General features: G+C 42.5%; 1 protein-coding gene across 5 annotated transcripts in view; it reads left to right on the top strand.

The window, feature by feature from the left end:
* Positions 1–16287, top strand: part of OPA1 (OPA1 mitochondrial dynamin like GTPase) — a 78807-nt gene that overhangs the window by 42193 nt on the left and 20327 nt on the right. For all 5 annotated transcript variants that reach the window (XM_054039329.1, XM_054039331.1, XM_054039330.1 and 2 more), the window contains 8 exons: positions 731–896; positions 1471–1623; positions 3747–3855; positions 4139–4218; positions 5834–5974; positions 8108–8224; positions 9969–10062; positions 12660–12770. In XM_054039329.1, the coding sequence (XP_053895304.1) occupies positions 731–896; positions 1471–1623; positions 3747–3855; positions 4139–4218; positions 5834–5974; positions 8108–8224; positions 9969–10062; positions 12660–12770 (971 nt within the window). The remainder of the gene's footprint in view (positions 1–730; positions 897–1470; positions 1624–3746; positions 3856–4138; positions 4219–5833; positions 5975–8107; positions 8225–9968; positions 10063–12659; positions 12771–16287) is intronic.

Consider the following 16287-nt stretch of genomic DNA (forward strand, 5'->3'; position numbering starts at 1 on the left):
TCATTCCTCCTGAGTTGGCATATCAGCTGACCATGAGAATGCTGTGTCCTGAAAATTGTAATGACCGCTCTGCCCTCTCTAGCCCATATAATGTTAAATCTTCCAAAACATTAATACAGTGTCATCATAGCTGTGTTGGTCCCATGATATTCGAGAGAAAAGGTGGGCAAGGAGCTGAATATGAGCTCTAAGTACACTCGAAAGTTTGTCTTTCTTATTAACAGAAGTTGGTCCAGTAAAAGATATTACCTCACCCACCTTGTCTCCCTGAAATGTTTTAAAACCATATTTAAAAAAAAATATTTTGGGGGGTTGACTCATCACTAATAAAGCCTTTATTTTATTTAATTGTATATTAACTGTCTGTGCTGCAACACAAACAGGAGAAATGGTTGTTAGCTCATGAGGTTGTTAGCTCAATGGTTGTTAGCGACATGAGAAGCTAATTTGACAGGTGAACTTTGACATATATTCATGATGAAATGGACTTGCAGGTTGGAATTCTCAGCTAGTTTCATCATTCATCAAGTCTATGGGTAAAAATTCTAGACATCATCTTTGTTCATTCAGCAGAATGAAAGTAGGGAGAAGCTCATGGTTTGAGGGTTGGTGTTAGGAATAATCAAAGTACAAGAAGACATCTGTTTTGTCGGTCTGTTAAAGTACTGGCCATATGGATTAGAACTCCATGGACTGGAAGTTATCACATATGTTATACCTTTCCATTTAGGGAGGAGATTCTTCAGAAAACATTATGGGAAAGAGTATCTACTCATGTGATTGAGAACATCTACCTGCCAGCAGCACAGACTACAAATTCAGGGACATTTAACACCACTGTGGACATCAAGCTGAAGCAATGGACTGACAAACAACTGCCTAATAAAGCAGTAGAGGTTAGAACTCAATTAGCTGAATGCAATTTAGTTTTATAAATAAAAATATCTCCTTGCTTTCATATTTACCCCTCTTTATTTTTCTGTTGGAAGCCTGTTAAAAGGAAGGTTAGGAGTTGTAAGTAAATGGCAGTAGAGGAGCAGTTCTGATTCCTGATGTCTGCGCTCCTGATCATTGCAGCCAGTCACTAGAGATTGGCGAGCTATTGTCATCCAGGTGTGTGTGCCACAAAAAACACTGGAAACGTTATTTGGCTGTCTCACTAAATATTTTCCAATAAAAATCCCTCTTACGTGGCAAAAAGCTGGAGGCTAACTATATCCATATTTCCCCTCCTCCCAGCAGAATTCACCTTTGTGTTCATCTGTTATTGCTGCTCAGTGAGCAAAGTTTTGTGTTAATTTCTCTGATATGTGAGCCACAAAAGCAAATCACTGAATTCTAATATCTTCTGTTTCTTGGTGAGTGAGTATTGCTGTCTGCTTGGAAGATTATGTTAGTGACTGTAATACATATAGCTGTTCACGGTAATGGACTGCTTCAGAAGGTAACTTTCTCTTATTAATTTTCTAGGTGGCATGGGAGACTCTGCAGGAAGAATTTTCTCACTTCATGACAGAAAAGAAAGGAAAAGAGCATGACGACATCTTTGATAAACTGAAACAAGCTGTCAAAGAAGAAAGTATTAAACGACACAAGTGGAATGAGAGAGCAGAGGACAGCCTGGTATAGTGTAGTATTTGTTCACTTGGCTGCCAAACCAGTTGCCTTTGAAATCATTTTGAGTTAAGATGAATGCTAATTTTGCTTGCATTTTTTTGGTTAATTCCCTAATAGTGTTGGAAGAAGTCATAGGAAATGTATCTATCTCTGCTTTTGAATGTCATGATCTGAATCAGTGGTTCTCTTTGGTTTATTATTTTATTTTATTTTATTCTTTATTACCTTTTATGGACCAGTTTATCCTCCCAGTATCCAATAATCTCACTATTTGGTTCAGAGGTTTTTTCTGTGCCCATGCACCACAGCCTGAAAATCACATCCACAAGTAAAATGAATTAATAATATAAAGCCTAGAAATGTGGTAAAATAATAGCATTTACCTGCCCCTCTGGTAGGTTGGTTCCATGCTCCAATGGGATTCCATGTTGACATTCTTGACATTGTATGCAGTGTTGTTGTAGCCATGTTGGTCCCAGGATACTAGAGAGACAAGGTGGGTCAGGTAATATCTTTTATTGGGCCAACTTCTGTTGGTGAGAGAGACAAGCTGGTCCGTGGGTTTCTTATATATAGTTGTCTGATCAGCCTCAATAATGCAGCCCTACAGACAGCTATATAAGAAACCCACAGATCTCCACACGTATCTTCATAGCTACAGTAACCACCACAAACACAGCAAGAAATTGGTTATCTACAGCCAAGCACTCAGATACCACAGAAGATGCTCAGAGGAGAAAGTCTGGCATATACACCTTAACTTGCTCAAAACTACCTTCACCAAACAAGGATACTTCACCAGAGAAGTAGATCATATCATGGAACTGGCCACTCAAATACCCTGAGAGAACCTGCTTCAATACAGAAATAAACCCCTCTGACCTCACACCTCTAGTTGTCTCCTACTACCCCTCACTGGAACCCATACAGGGTATCATCAAACAACTACAACCCATACTCGATGGGGATCCCATCCTGAAATAAATCTTTCTTGAACCCCCTCTTCTGGCCTTCAAACAACACCTCCCACCCCCCCACACTCCTCTCCAAGCTCATCATCAGAAGCAAGCTCCTCACAGACCAGGACACACCAATTCAAAGCGGCACCAAACCCTGCCAGAACAACAGATACAAAACCTGCAGTCATATCTCCACTGCTACGATGCTCAACACTCACCTCAACACACCTTTTGAGATCCATGGATCCTACACATGCCTATCACAGCATCCAGTGCACTCAGTGTCCCAATGACAACTCTGTGGGCAAAACCAGACAATCACTACAGCTCACACAGAAAAATGATAAAATATAAAAATGCCGTATCACTGTTGGTGAAAGCTTTTCACAAAGAGATCACTCTATCAGTCCTCATCCTCAAAGGAAACCTGCACAACGTTTTCAAAAGACAAGCCTGGAAACTTAAATTAATTACTCTGCTCGACGCTAAAAATCATGGACTGAATGGAGGCACTGGAGTTATGGCCTATTACAACAATTTATAACACACTAACACTCCCTCCCCTCTTCTCCCCCAACCCTCCCCCCCCCCGCTCACCCAGTTCCTTTCCCCCCTATGACTGGGCAGGTGGTAACAGTCCACTTCACCTTAAATGGTCTCTTGAAACATGTCTTAACTATGTATGCCAGTCTGTTCCACTTTATATTTAGCTGTTACACTCCGAGTATGTTTCCCAGATGTGAAGAAGAGCTCTGTGTAGCTTGAAAGATTGTCTCTCCTACCAACAGAAGTTGGTCCTCACCCACCTTGTCTTTCTACTATGTGATATTCCGCATATTCTCCTCCTGTCAGCAAGACACGGCAACATAAGGGGCTGAATTTCAAGGCAAAACATTGTTAGGTGATGTGCAGAAAGTTTCCCTTACTGGAATAACACACAGGGTAAATGCTGTGTCCACAGAGATGTTCTAAATAGCATATACTGCTAAAACTGAGTTGTTTTCAGAAATCGCTTTTGAGTGGGGCATATTTTCATTACAAGAAACAGTGTTCTAAGTTTGACTTTTTGTTTGCTATTTTCTGTCCTGAAGGTAGGTTCTAAATAATTAATTTCGTTGGCAACTAAAAAGATGGACTGTAAAACCTAAGATTTGTTTTCTGCATTGCCAGCGAGTGATACAGCACAATGCTTTAGAAGATCGGTCAATATCTGATAAACAGCAGTGGGATGCAGCTATTCACTTCATGGAGGATACTCTTCAGAGTCGCCTCAAGGACAGTGAGTGCTCACACTTTATATTCTGTGATAAGAAAAAGTTTTCTGTGCAGTGATGTATGTGTATGAAAGATCTGTCTAAATCCCCCTAGACTGCTTTGAAAATTTCAGTCATTTAAAAAGTGAATGTGAAAACTTTTTAATTATTGAATTGCTTTGAGGGTTCCATAAAAGAGGCGTTAGAAGTCTACTTTTTGATCCTACTTAAGGTTTTGGTTCAATAGACGTCTTTCCTAGTAGCATGTATTTTACGGAGTGGTATCTAATATCTTGTTTTCTTTTCTAGCTGAATCTGTTATTGAAGACATGGTGGGCCCAGACTGGAAAAAAAGATGGCTGTACTGGGTAGGCCGCACTAAAGAACAGGTAAGAGCAAACCGAAATATTGGATGTCTTGCAGCTGCATATTCTTGTGGTGAGCCTGGTGATCATTAATGACTAAACTTTAAAATTCTGGACCTGTGCACTCTAGTGCTATTGCACATGCCAAACAGGTAATTGTGTATACAGTTTGCAATTTCCCAGTGATCATTTCTAAGCTTTGTAAATGTTAGCCCAAAGGACATGATTCCTTTTGGAGATCTGGCATGTGCATAATGTAAGAGATTGTAAACTTGTTTCCTTTCTACTTCATTGGAATTATGACTTTTACTGTTCAGTCGTTAACCTGAATGTTTGTAGTCATGAGGAAAGTTCTTCTCTTGGTAGATAAACCAATATGTAAGCAGGATGTTAATTAATTTAGTCTTTTGCACCACACGGTGTAGTATCCCCCATGGCTAGATGATGTCATTTCAGTAATGAACTACAGTATTCTAGCTGGCATGTTACTGATCGCTATAGTTAATGTCGCCTGAGCATTTCTTTCCTAACCCACTCTTCCAAGTTATGAGCAAGTGAGAAACTTTCTCCCAATGAATTTAATGTGTCTGTTGGGTCTCTGCCCAAAAGGGAGTTGTTTTTAGAATATCTGTATACAGTCGAACCTCAGCGTTACGAACACCGGAGTTCTGACCGGTGAACCCCACACCTCATTTAGAACCGGAAGTACTCAATCAGGCAGCAGCAGAAAGCAAATACAGTACAGTACTGTACTAAATGTAAACTACCAAAAAAATAAAGGGAAAGCAGCATTTTTCTTCAGCGTAGTAAAGTTTCAAAGCTGTATTAAGTCAGTGTTCAGCTGTAAACTTTTGAAAGAACAACCATAATGTTTTGTTCAGAGTTGTGAATAGCCCTCGTTCCCCAGGGTGTTCATAACTTAGAGGTTCTACTGTAGAAAGACCTAGGAGGGAGGACCATGCTATAACATACAGGTAGGAGACTGAATCATGAATAATATTTAACAGCCGCAAAATCAATATAAAGATTGAATTTTGAAGATTTCCAAAAAGGGGTGACAGAGTTAATTGATGAATTTTCTTTCCATTTCTTACTTTCTCTGGCATTCAAGATCCAGGATGATTCAAAAATAGCTAGTTCTGTGAAAAAAGTTAAGGCTGAATAAAGAGAGACATGGTACTTTGTCTAAGAAGGAGATACCAGGCTATGAAGTTACAATGCAGCTAAGAGCTGATTTGGGATTAGATATCCAAGGGTGAACAGAGAAAAAGTTGAGGGACTTGTTGAGTTGAATGGCAGCCATGTAGAACTGATGGTCAAGTGATTGTGTCAGCTAGGTGGAGTTTTAAATGCAGACCTTAATTAAAACCATTATTGTCAAACAGTCTACACTTCAGCCTTTTTGTCCATATTGAGTATGTGATATATTTATTATTACTACCTATACTACTACTGCGTAAGGGTTTTTGTAGTCTGGGCTAATGGCATAGACATGGTATGCTATGCAAGTTGAGTGACATCCAACTGGGATTCTTACCTTTGTGGCTCTTCACACGAATGGTGGTGCTGGAAAACTACCAATTATAAATAATGTGGGAATGTCTGTGTTTGAATTTGAACCTCTTTTTTTTTATTTGAGAATATTCGCAATGAAACAAAAAATGAACTTGAGAAGATGATCAAATGCAACGAAGACCATGCAGCTTACCTTGCAAATGACGAGGTGACAACGGTCCGAAAGAATCTTGAAGCAAAAGGGGTAGCAGTGGACCCATGTTTGGTAAGATCTAACTTTGTAACAGAACATATGGAAACGTTTGTATGCTCTTTCTAGCTATCATAAAAATAACTATCTAAACTGAACTGGCAACAAAGAGTCCTGTGGCATCTTATAGACTAGGGGCTGGTATTCACTACCCGCCCGGATCAGCGGTAGAAAATCGATCTCTCAGGGATCGGTTTATCGTGTCTCGTCGGGATGCGAAAATCGATCCCCGAATCGACGCGCGTACTCCACCAGCCCAGGTAGGAGTAAGCGCTGTCAACGGGGGAGCCGCGGCGGTTGATTTGCTGCCGTCCTCACAGAGGGATAAGTCAGATCAGATACGTCGAATTCAGCTACGCTATTTGCGTAGCTGAATTTGCGTATCTTAAATCAACCCCCCCACACACCCTTAGTGTAGACGTAGCTTAACGATGTATTGGAGCATGAGCTTTCGTGGGTGAATACCCACTTCGTCCGAAGGCAAACCTTCCACAGGGGACAAAGGAATGATTGAACCTATTCTGTGTTATTTACGAAGACTTTGTGAATTGTATTTAATTGTATGTAGAAGGTGCCACAGGACTCTTTGTTGCTTTTTACAGATCCAGACTAACACGGCTACCCCTCTGATACTAAACTGAACTTGTAATCCAGATGTTTCAAAATAAATTATTAAATGAATGCTTGCATGCAATGCACACATTTTTGTATGGCCTTATTTGTTGGCTGTCAGACAACTGTAGTACAGCACTTTTGGATTTGACAGTGGAATCAGAATCTGCTAAGCAGATACATTGCCTGTGATAGAGGCCCATATTGTGGCATGTCTACCTCTAAAGTAATATTATCCATATAGTGTGTAGTGGAGGCAAACCTTCCACAGGGGACAGAGGAATGATTAAACCTATTCTGTGTTATTTACGAAGACTTTGTGAATTGTATTTAATTGTATGTGCAGTTGAGTTTGACTGAAGTTCATCTATTTATATCCATGAGATGAATCCGCCAAAGAGGTTGAAGTTAACTCTATCAAAAGGGAGCATCTTTCATCAGGGGACTGTCACTAGGGTGAAAATCTTTTGGAAAATGGTTTACAGTTCTAACCGTGTAAGGTCCTTAAAGTAACCAGGCCCTTCATTTCATTAAACATGCAGTTAAAAAAAATAGTTATATAAGAAAATTCCAATATTGTCAATATTAGGTACATGGAGATTTTCTTTAGTTCTGTGTTGTTTTTGTAGTAACTTTGGCCCCAATCCTACCAAGACTTATGCACATACTTAACTTTACTACCATTAATACTCAAGCTAAGTTAATAATAATAATAATAATACTTAGATTTTATACAGCATTTCTCATCAGAGGATCTCAAAGCACTTTACAAAAGGAGGTAGTAGCATTATCACCTGTTTAAAGATAGGAGAAACTGAGGCAGAGAAGTGAAGTGACGTGACTTGCCCAAGGTCACTCAGCCAGCCAGTGGCAGTCAGGAACAGAATCCATTTCTTCTGAGTCCCAGAACAGAACAGTGCTTCATCTACTAGAACATGCTGCTCTGATAAGAAACCAGAGTAAGAGTTTGCAGGATTGGGGTCTAAATAAACCTAAGGAAGAAAAGTTCTAAATGCGTGTAGTTTCTTCATAAATCTAAGACCCACTAATATACTTCCCTGTGCCCTTTTCTGGCTAAACAGCAAGTTAACTAAACTAATGTATGGCATTCAAAGTGCTTGATCTGTTGTGCTCAAATGACAGTCTTTGCAGAGTGTGACCCGTAACTTGCATTTAACTCAGAATAACAATGTGCCATTTAAAAATGCATACAGTGTCTGCACACAATAATTTAAATTTCTGAGAGGATGCTGCAAACATTGAAGAACAGAAATGTAAACATGCTATTTGACAGAATCCTTTTTAATGTTTGCCTTGGATTCAGTTAAGAAGTTGATTATATGCTGTACAGCTTTCATTAATTTACCAGCTGATAACCGCATAACATTTAAATGTATGCAGGGAAAGGGATTGTGCAAATCAATTCTGTACTTTTTTCATGTGCTTAAGGTGAAATGTGATTATTAAAATATATAAAATATTAACTGGAGAATGCTTATGCAGTTTATCCATGAATTTTAACTACTTTTTTTTTAGATTAAAGACACGTGGCACCAAGTTTATAGAAGACATTTCTTGAGGACAGCTTTGAGCCACTGTAATCTCTGTCGAAGAGGCTTTTATTACTACCAAAGGCATTTTGTAGACTCTGAGGTAAATTGAGGAACACATGGATACTGCAGTTTGGGGAACGCGAACAGCCTCAATGTCTACAGAGATCTAGCCAGAAAGAACGCACCCATTTTTAAATTAATCTATTTCTTTATATGCTTTTAAATATTCAATATGGTATTTATAATCCGAGCTGGCTATGTCTGCTTTCAATGGACAAAATTCCATTAACTGGTAATTACATAAAATGTCCACTAGATGTCAGTCATCAACTAAGCATCTCTTTACCTGACTGTAACTCTTCAGTGTGTTGTGACAATTGAATGTTACAACAGCCCTCGTGGACTATTGGCGTCTTGCTGGTATCCACTTATTTGCCCCCACTTCTCCCATTAATGTCTGCTTTCCTTATTGACTTTTAGATTTCAAAGCTGTAGTAGAAGAAAAGCCTTAATACTAAGGAGAGTGGCTTTTCTGCAAAGAGGGTAGAGCAGTAGTGTTAGAAACAAAAATAAGGGTTAATATTTGGCACAATGAAATGTGGGCCATATGTAAGTAATTTTCATTTTTAATAATCAACCACAAAGCTAGCAATCAGACCTCCTCTATTGAACCTTTTAGTGTATCTGTGGCGCCTCCAGTATTTTAGATGGAAGGTTTAGAGAGAAATGGCAGTTTTGTTCTGATGCAAACAGTGTTTTGGAAATCTGTTTTTGATCCTGATAATGGACGTCATCCCTTGAGGTATGGAAACGGCTCAGTGCGGATCACAGATTTATACTTAAAATTATGGGATGATAAAGATGAAGAAAAGGAGAAACTGCCAAAAAAAGCTAAAATAAAGGAATCTCCCTATAATTAAGGGAAAGAATCAACGTACATAGTCCGAAATCCTCCTCGTCCCTACCACAGAGGCCTCTCTACAGGACTGCTGTAGTCAGGGCTCTGTAGCATAGGATGGGGTCTCAGAGAGGAGCTGGGAGCTGCCATCCTTTGGCACCAGGCATGCAGTCAGGAATACAGACAGCAACCCAGCTGGAGATATCCCATCTCCTAGAACTGGAAGGGACCTTGAAAGGTCATCGAGTCCAGCCCCCTGCCTTCACTAGCAGGACCAAGTACTGATTTTACCCCAGATTCCCAAGTGGCCCCCTCAAGGATTGAACTCTCAACCCTGGGTTTAGCAGGCCAATGCTCAAACCACTGAGCTATCCCTCCCCTGGAGTTCAAATATCTGTGTTATACCCTCTGTGTTATAACCCCTCTACGAAGCTGGAGCTTCCTGTGGGCCTGGGGTATTTCCTGTTAGCACTTGTGTAAGCCCCTAACTCCCACATGTTTTTCATAAGCTTTTGTCAGGCAGCAAGACAAAGTTTGGAGTATGCCTGTCTCCTTTCAGCTGGTATAATACAGCCTTGAGAGCGCCATGTGCCCAGACCCAGTTTGTATGTAGTGCCTGCAGGTCACTTTCCTGTGCTGTCCCTTCATGACCCTTTCCACTGGAGAAAGGTGAACGACTGGATGCAGGGGGAGTGGGAGAAATATTTAACAAGACTGAGAATGGCCTTTGGCACAGGAATTTGGGGTATGTCTCTTCATCACGCACAGCAAATCTTTCCTATACGTCTTTGCATAAGTTAATGTGTATATACTATAGTCACTGTGTTCAAGAGTGTGTGTCAGAGCAACCTCAGCTTTCTATTTAAGGGACTACATGGTTCGTTGAACCCCCCCCCGTGGGGAAGGAAGGAAGGGAAGCGCTAACACCTTCCTCTACCTGTTTCAGCTCGAATGCAATGATGTGGTTCTGTTTTGGCGCATACAGCGAATGCTGGCGATTACAGCAAACACACTGAGGCAGCAGCTTACTAACACTGAAGGTGAGGCTTGTCATGACTGCCCTGTTTGCAACACAGTGCTAAGGTTAATAAACTTCTAGTGCTATCCCATTTGGATGTCACTTTCTAGTTCATTAGAATGGAAGGCTGGCTTTGGTTTCATGTTTTGGTGGGCGACGAGAGGTGTCGACTATTAAACTGGGTTTGATGTAGGTAGTATGTTAAATATTTTAAACCCATTGACAACTATTTTCAGGTGCTAGCTTGTTATACAATGCTGAAAAGGTTGAACTTTGTTCTGAGCAAGCAGGGGGGATGCAGGAAGAAACAAGCACAAGTGTATGTAGTATAAAAAAATGCTCAGTAAGGAATACAAGGAGAACCATGACAATACCTGAGTCTGGCCTGAGGGAGATTATCACAACCCTAAATTACTTGGTTCCAGAGGTGGAGTTCTCCGTCCACTGATTCCTCTCGGAAAGGGCATCCTAAGGCTACTTGTTTAACGTGTTGATTATTTCTGATGTTGGTGATGCGTATATGTTAAAGCTGCACTGCCATCATCCTGCTGATATCTCTCAGCTCTTGACGTCTCATACGTCCTACCCCGGAAGTTCTCTCAGCTTCCCACGCATCTGGTCTCGATGAGAACTAATCGGCTAAGACTGTGCCCATGTAAAACCAGAGAGCCTGAGGAAATGGTGCAAGGAACATCAGACCCTTACACTTCAGGAACTTTTCTCAAACAATTTGCAATCTAGTGGTTCTTTTGGCTCTGAGGCTCCTGTTGGATGCCCAGATAACAGTGGCACCCAAGAGTACTTTTGTCTACCTTCACTGGTTAAGAGATTGAGACTTTTTCTTCTGGGAATTTCACACACAGAGCACAATATCCTTATGCTCCACAGGATTCTAACAGCCCTCCTTGGGGGAATCCAAGCTAGAGTTCCTTCTGGTTAGGTCCTGCGTATTTTAGAAACAACCTCTCTTTATGCTCCAAGCCAGCACTGGAGATCAGCTGAGCTATTGGCAATGACAGGCACTAGATTTGTCCATCTAGGGATAAAGTCTGCTATGTGGAGGGTTTGTTGATTTTCTTCAGGGCAAATGGCAGGGTTTATCTGTTTGCTCAGGCTTTCTCTGAGAGGCTGTTTGAGGGGAGCCTGTGACTCATGGCTGGAATTTCATTATTAGTAGTTGTCATGGTATTTACTGATTAATGCACAAATTGCAAGTTCTTCTTCAAGTGCTTGCACATATCGATTCCAATTAGGGTGTGCGCGCGTGCACGATCGTCTGAAGATTTTTACCCTAGCAACACTCGGTAGGTCGGCTGAGGCCCCCCCTGGAGTGGCGCCCTTACGGTGCCGGTTATATACCCCAGCCGACCCAGCGCCCCCTCAGTTCCTTCTTGCCACCCATGACAGTTGTTGGAACTGTGAAGCGCGGCTTAGCTGAACTCCACTTCCCTAGCTTCTAGTGTAGCCTTCCTCCTGGTCTTCTATCCAAAGCCACACGCTTCTCAGCGAGAACAACAGCTGCACTCCCTAGACGTTCGCCTTTTACATCAAACGAACGAACGAACGAAACCTTTTAGGAGGACGACCGAGCTGTTCGTAGCAGTGGCAGACTGGATGAAGGGCCTTCTGGTCTCCACCCAGCGCATCTCGTCCTGGATCACATCATGCATCCGTGCATGCTATGACTTAGCTGGTGTCCCAGCTACGCACCTGACCGCCCACTCCCCTCGGGCTCAAGCTTCCTTCTCCGCCTTCCTGGCTCATGTGCCCATACAGGAGATCTGTGGGGCAGCGACTTGGTCATCGGTACATACCTTCGCTTCCCACTACGCGATTGTCCAGCAGTCCAGGGGTGACGCGGCATTGAGCTCAGCGGTTCTGCACTCTGCGACGTCTCACTCTGACCCCACCGCCTAGGTAAGGCTTGGGAGTCACCTTATTGGAATCGATATGAGCAAGCACTCAAAGAGGAGACGGTTACTCACCTTTGTAACTGTTGTTCTTTGAGATGTGTTGCTCATATCCATTCCAAACCCGACCTCCTTCCCCTCTGGCGGAGTAGCCGGCAAGAAGGAACTGAGGGGGCGCTGGGTCGGCAGGGTCATATATCCGGCACCATAAGGGCGCCACTCCAGGAGGCGCCTCAGCCGACCCACCAAGTGTTGCTAGGGTAAAAATCTTCCGACGATCGTGCACACAGCGCGTGCACACCTAATTGGAATGGATATGAGCAACACATCTCTAAGAACAACAGTTACAAAGGTGAGTAACCGTCTTTTTCTAGGGAATACCAGGGTTTGTAAATGTGTCTAGATATCACGTTTCATACACTAGAAATTAAGTGCAATTAATATTTTAATACCAAATACGTAGGTTTTATTAAACTTCTGGCAAGATCGGCTTGGGAAGCTGAATGCATTATTTAAATGGTCATGCGTGAACTCAGCCTGCCCATACCTCCCCACAAACTTCACAAGTCCAAAAAACTAGGAATTTTTCTTTTCTTTTTTGGAGGGGATGGAAAAAAGTAGTGTTTGCAAAGAAGAAAGCACATTCCTTTGATTGTAAACTCTTCCCTATCAAAAAATTCACTAGTCTTTTAACATGTATTTTTCACAGTCCGACGTTTGGAGAAGAATGTGAAGGAAGTGCTGGAAGACTTTGCTGAGGACAGTGACAAGAAGGTTAAGTTACTAACGGGCAAAAGGGTCCAGCTGGCGGAGGATCTCAGTGAGTAGCTGTTCTACTAGTATTTCACATACGACTTGATAGGATGCAGCCGAGCCCTTTATCACGTGAAATTGTGATGCCTGTTTGCTGACCATACGAAATGTTAGTACAGATCCTTACCTGTAGGCCAGAAGGTCTGGGTCTTACCCAAAGCGCTGACAACACCATGCAGTGCTGGAGGACTGGTGTGTTACTTAACGTGGCATCCTTCTGATGAAACTGTAAACTTAGATCCCATATACGTGTGTCATGGGGCTGTCAGGATGGAAGTTTTAAGGTCTGGCTTTTTCTTATCGGGGAACAAAAGCTGCCTCTACTTTTAGGCAGCTTAATGCTTCAGATAATAATAGATTCTTGCAACCCTTTCTGAAGCACTCTACGCTCTATTATTGCAGCAGGCCTTTCGAGTATGGCACAGGGATGGCCCTGGTGTCAGGGAAATGCCTTTTGCTGGCCTCATGAAAATCTGCTCAGAATTGGCCTAGTTATAAACTGATGAAAATTGCCATTGCCCATCTGTTTTTCACACAGCACAGCTTGTTTTTTTTGGCAGCATACCAAAATCCTTCAACATTTCATGAGCACTGCGCTCACCGTGCCCCCGTACCTCGCTCCAGCAGCCTACAAGCAGAGCAGAACCTCCAGAAGGGAGGAAAATGTACTGTGCAAAAAAGTCTGATCACATAATTGAAGACTGTGTCATAGTGCACATGCACAAGGAGGCCAAATTCAGGTCACAGGAAACGTTAATTCTGGCATTTCCTAACTTCACATGCCGGACTTCGCAACTACATAACTTTCTTTTAACATAGCTTTTGTGTAAGTAGTGTAGGATATCGAGCGTGGCCTAGCGTGCTGGTCAGCGTTCCCTCACTTCGTCAAGCCGTTCTAATCTTGTAGATAGCTGAGCATATAATTGCTGCCGTATTTTCCTAGTATATATACATTGTTTTTCTTTATGATATGTGGTTATGATAGCTGACAATGCTATATAAAAACAAATTCTTTATGCTTATTGTAAACTGTAGGTTACTAGAAGGACCTGCTGTTGACACCACCAATCCATATGATTACACTGAGAACCTACAGTGTTGTCTTTAAATTAAAAGTGTAGATAATTGGGAGGAGGGGGATTCTGTAGAAGGTGTTGCTGTAGTATTTTAGGATTACAGAGAATGAGAACTTTTATTAGATATTGAAGTGGCCTAGTCGAGATCTTTTTAGTCTATTTCTTTTCTTAGCATCTATGTGAAATAGCAGTGATCTGGAGATGCATTCTGGTTGTTGGCGCCTGGCTATCAACACAAAGTATCAGTATTGCTTCAGAAGTCCCGTCAGTCCTGCTGTAATGTTACTCTTAGGCCTGGTCCACACTAACCACCCACTTCGAACTAAGATACGCAACTTCAGCTACATGAATAACGTAGCTGAAGTCGAAGTACCTTAGTTTGAACTTACCGTGGGTCCAGACGCGGCAGGCAGGCTCCCCCGTCGACTCCGCGTCCTCCTTTCGCGGAGCAGGAGAACCGGCGTCGACGGTGAGCACTTCCGGGATCGATTTATCGTGTCTAGACAAGATGCGATAAATTGAACCCAGAAGATCGATTGCTTACCGCCGGACCCGGAGGTGAGTATAGACGTACCCCTAAAGTGAAACGGGCTTTAACCAGGGCTTGCCCACGTTTCGCCTCTTTGCCTTCAAGCTGTGTAAAGAAAAACTAGAAGCTATTTGGTGTTTAAACTAAGAGTAGAGTATGAGTGTTTAATGGAGAAATTATCTCCTTTATTAGTGAGGGGTCCTATTCATTTTCTGTTGGTAAATGTTGTCCTTTTAATTCTCATTTTGCTGCTTTAATACCTATACATTATTTTTCTTGTTTGCAAAAGCTTCAGCTCATTGCATGATTCTTTGCTAGCACTGGTTTGTCCTTCAGTATTTAGTGCTGTAAAACTGATATTATTTTTTAGAAAATAAACAGTATGTAAAACTATAACGCTTAGATAGTTTGGTAAATTAATGCTGCAAACAAGAAGAAAATTGAAGCCTTGAAGATGTGATGCTGGCAAAGACTTTTGTATATCTCGTGGAATGAAAAGAAGATGACTGTTAATGTTAAAAATATTACTGGGGGGAAGCAGACCCTGCTGTTAGAAATCAGTAGACACAAACTTATGTGCTTTGGTCATGTGAGGCGTAGTAATGGAAATAACCTCAAGAAAGTGACCAAGGAAGTTATAGTGGCACATCATCGTAGTAGGCAACAGCAAGCAAGGAGATTGATGGATGGTGTGCGAGATCACTGGCGGCCAGCTGCTGAGAGCTCAAAGCTAGCGAGAAGGCTTCTGAAAATTCTGCTCTGATGTCACCAATATTCAGAGATGAATCTGTGGATTTTTGCTGACTTACATAATGCTTAGAAGTGAAAGCAAGATATTATGAAAGCTAAAAGCTTGGTACATACGACCGCTATGGAAGAGTTTAGTACTGTAAAATATCTCAGACCATTCTGGTTTCCAGTTCCATTCTTTGGACACAGCCTGATGTTTCTTGCCACAAGATATCTGAAACAGAAAGCAAGACTTCCAGTGAGAGAAAGATGAATTGTGTATAGGGCCCTCCCAAATTCATGGTCCATTTTGGTCAATTTCACGGCCAGAGGGTTTTAAAATGAGTCCAATTCACGATTTCAGATGTTTACATCTGAAATTTCACGGTGTTGTAACCATGGTTCAGAGCTGGGCTCTGAAGGCAGCAGCCACTGAGCTTCCTGCAGCTAGAGGAGGTTCCCTGAGGTGGAGGTGGGTCCAATCCCTCCAGAGCTGCTGGGAGCGCCTCAGCTGGAGGCTCCTAGCTGCTAGCCCTGGCCAGTGATGGATTAATGCAGGGGTTCTGGCCAATATGGGGGCCCTGAGCCGTTGCTGGAGCTGGGGGGGCAGCCCCGGTTGGTGCCGTGGGGTGGGCGGAAACCCCGAGCCCAGCTCCAGGTCTGCTGCAGTGCAGAAATGGGGCTGTACCACCCTCACTTCTGTGCTGCCTCTGGAGGTGGTTCTGATCGAGAGCAGGAGAAGGGCAACTCCTGTCCCTCCCCAGCCCGGCCTAGACTAACAGCTAGGAGCCTCCGGCTGGGGCACTCCCAGGAGCACGCGGAGATCGGATTTCAATGGGCAGGGCTTATTTCACAGTCCGTGACGCATTTTTCACGGCCTTGAAATCAGGGCTTTGGAGCGGAGCCCGGAGCTGGAGTGTGGAGCAGCTCTGGAGCAGTGGAGCTGCAGGTTTTTGCCTGGAGCTGGAGTGGAGCCGGAGCACAGCTCCAAAGCCCTGCTTGAAATTGGTAGGGCCTTACTTATATATTATTAATTCACTGGGTATCCAGTAGTTTATATTCAATAAAATAAAATGTAGCAACAAAAAATTCCCAAGTGTGTTTCTTGCAGGTCACGGACACTAACCAAAAGTGGGTTTTTTTATTAACTAATCCTCATCCAGTGCCCAGTTACAGTGAAAGATGATGTA

Source organism: Malaclemys terrapin, chromosome 9 (genome assembly GCF_027887155.1).
Source record: "Malaclemys terrapin pileata isolate rMalTer1 chromosome 9, rMalTer1.hap1, whole genome shotgun sequence".
Taxonomy (NCBI): Eukaryota; Metazoa; Chordata; order Testudines; family Emydidae; genus Malaclemys; species Malaclemys terrapin.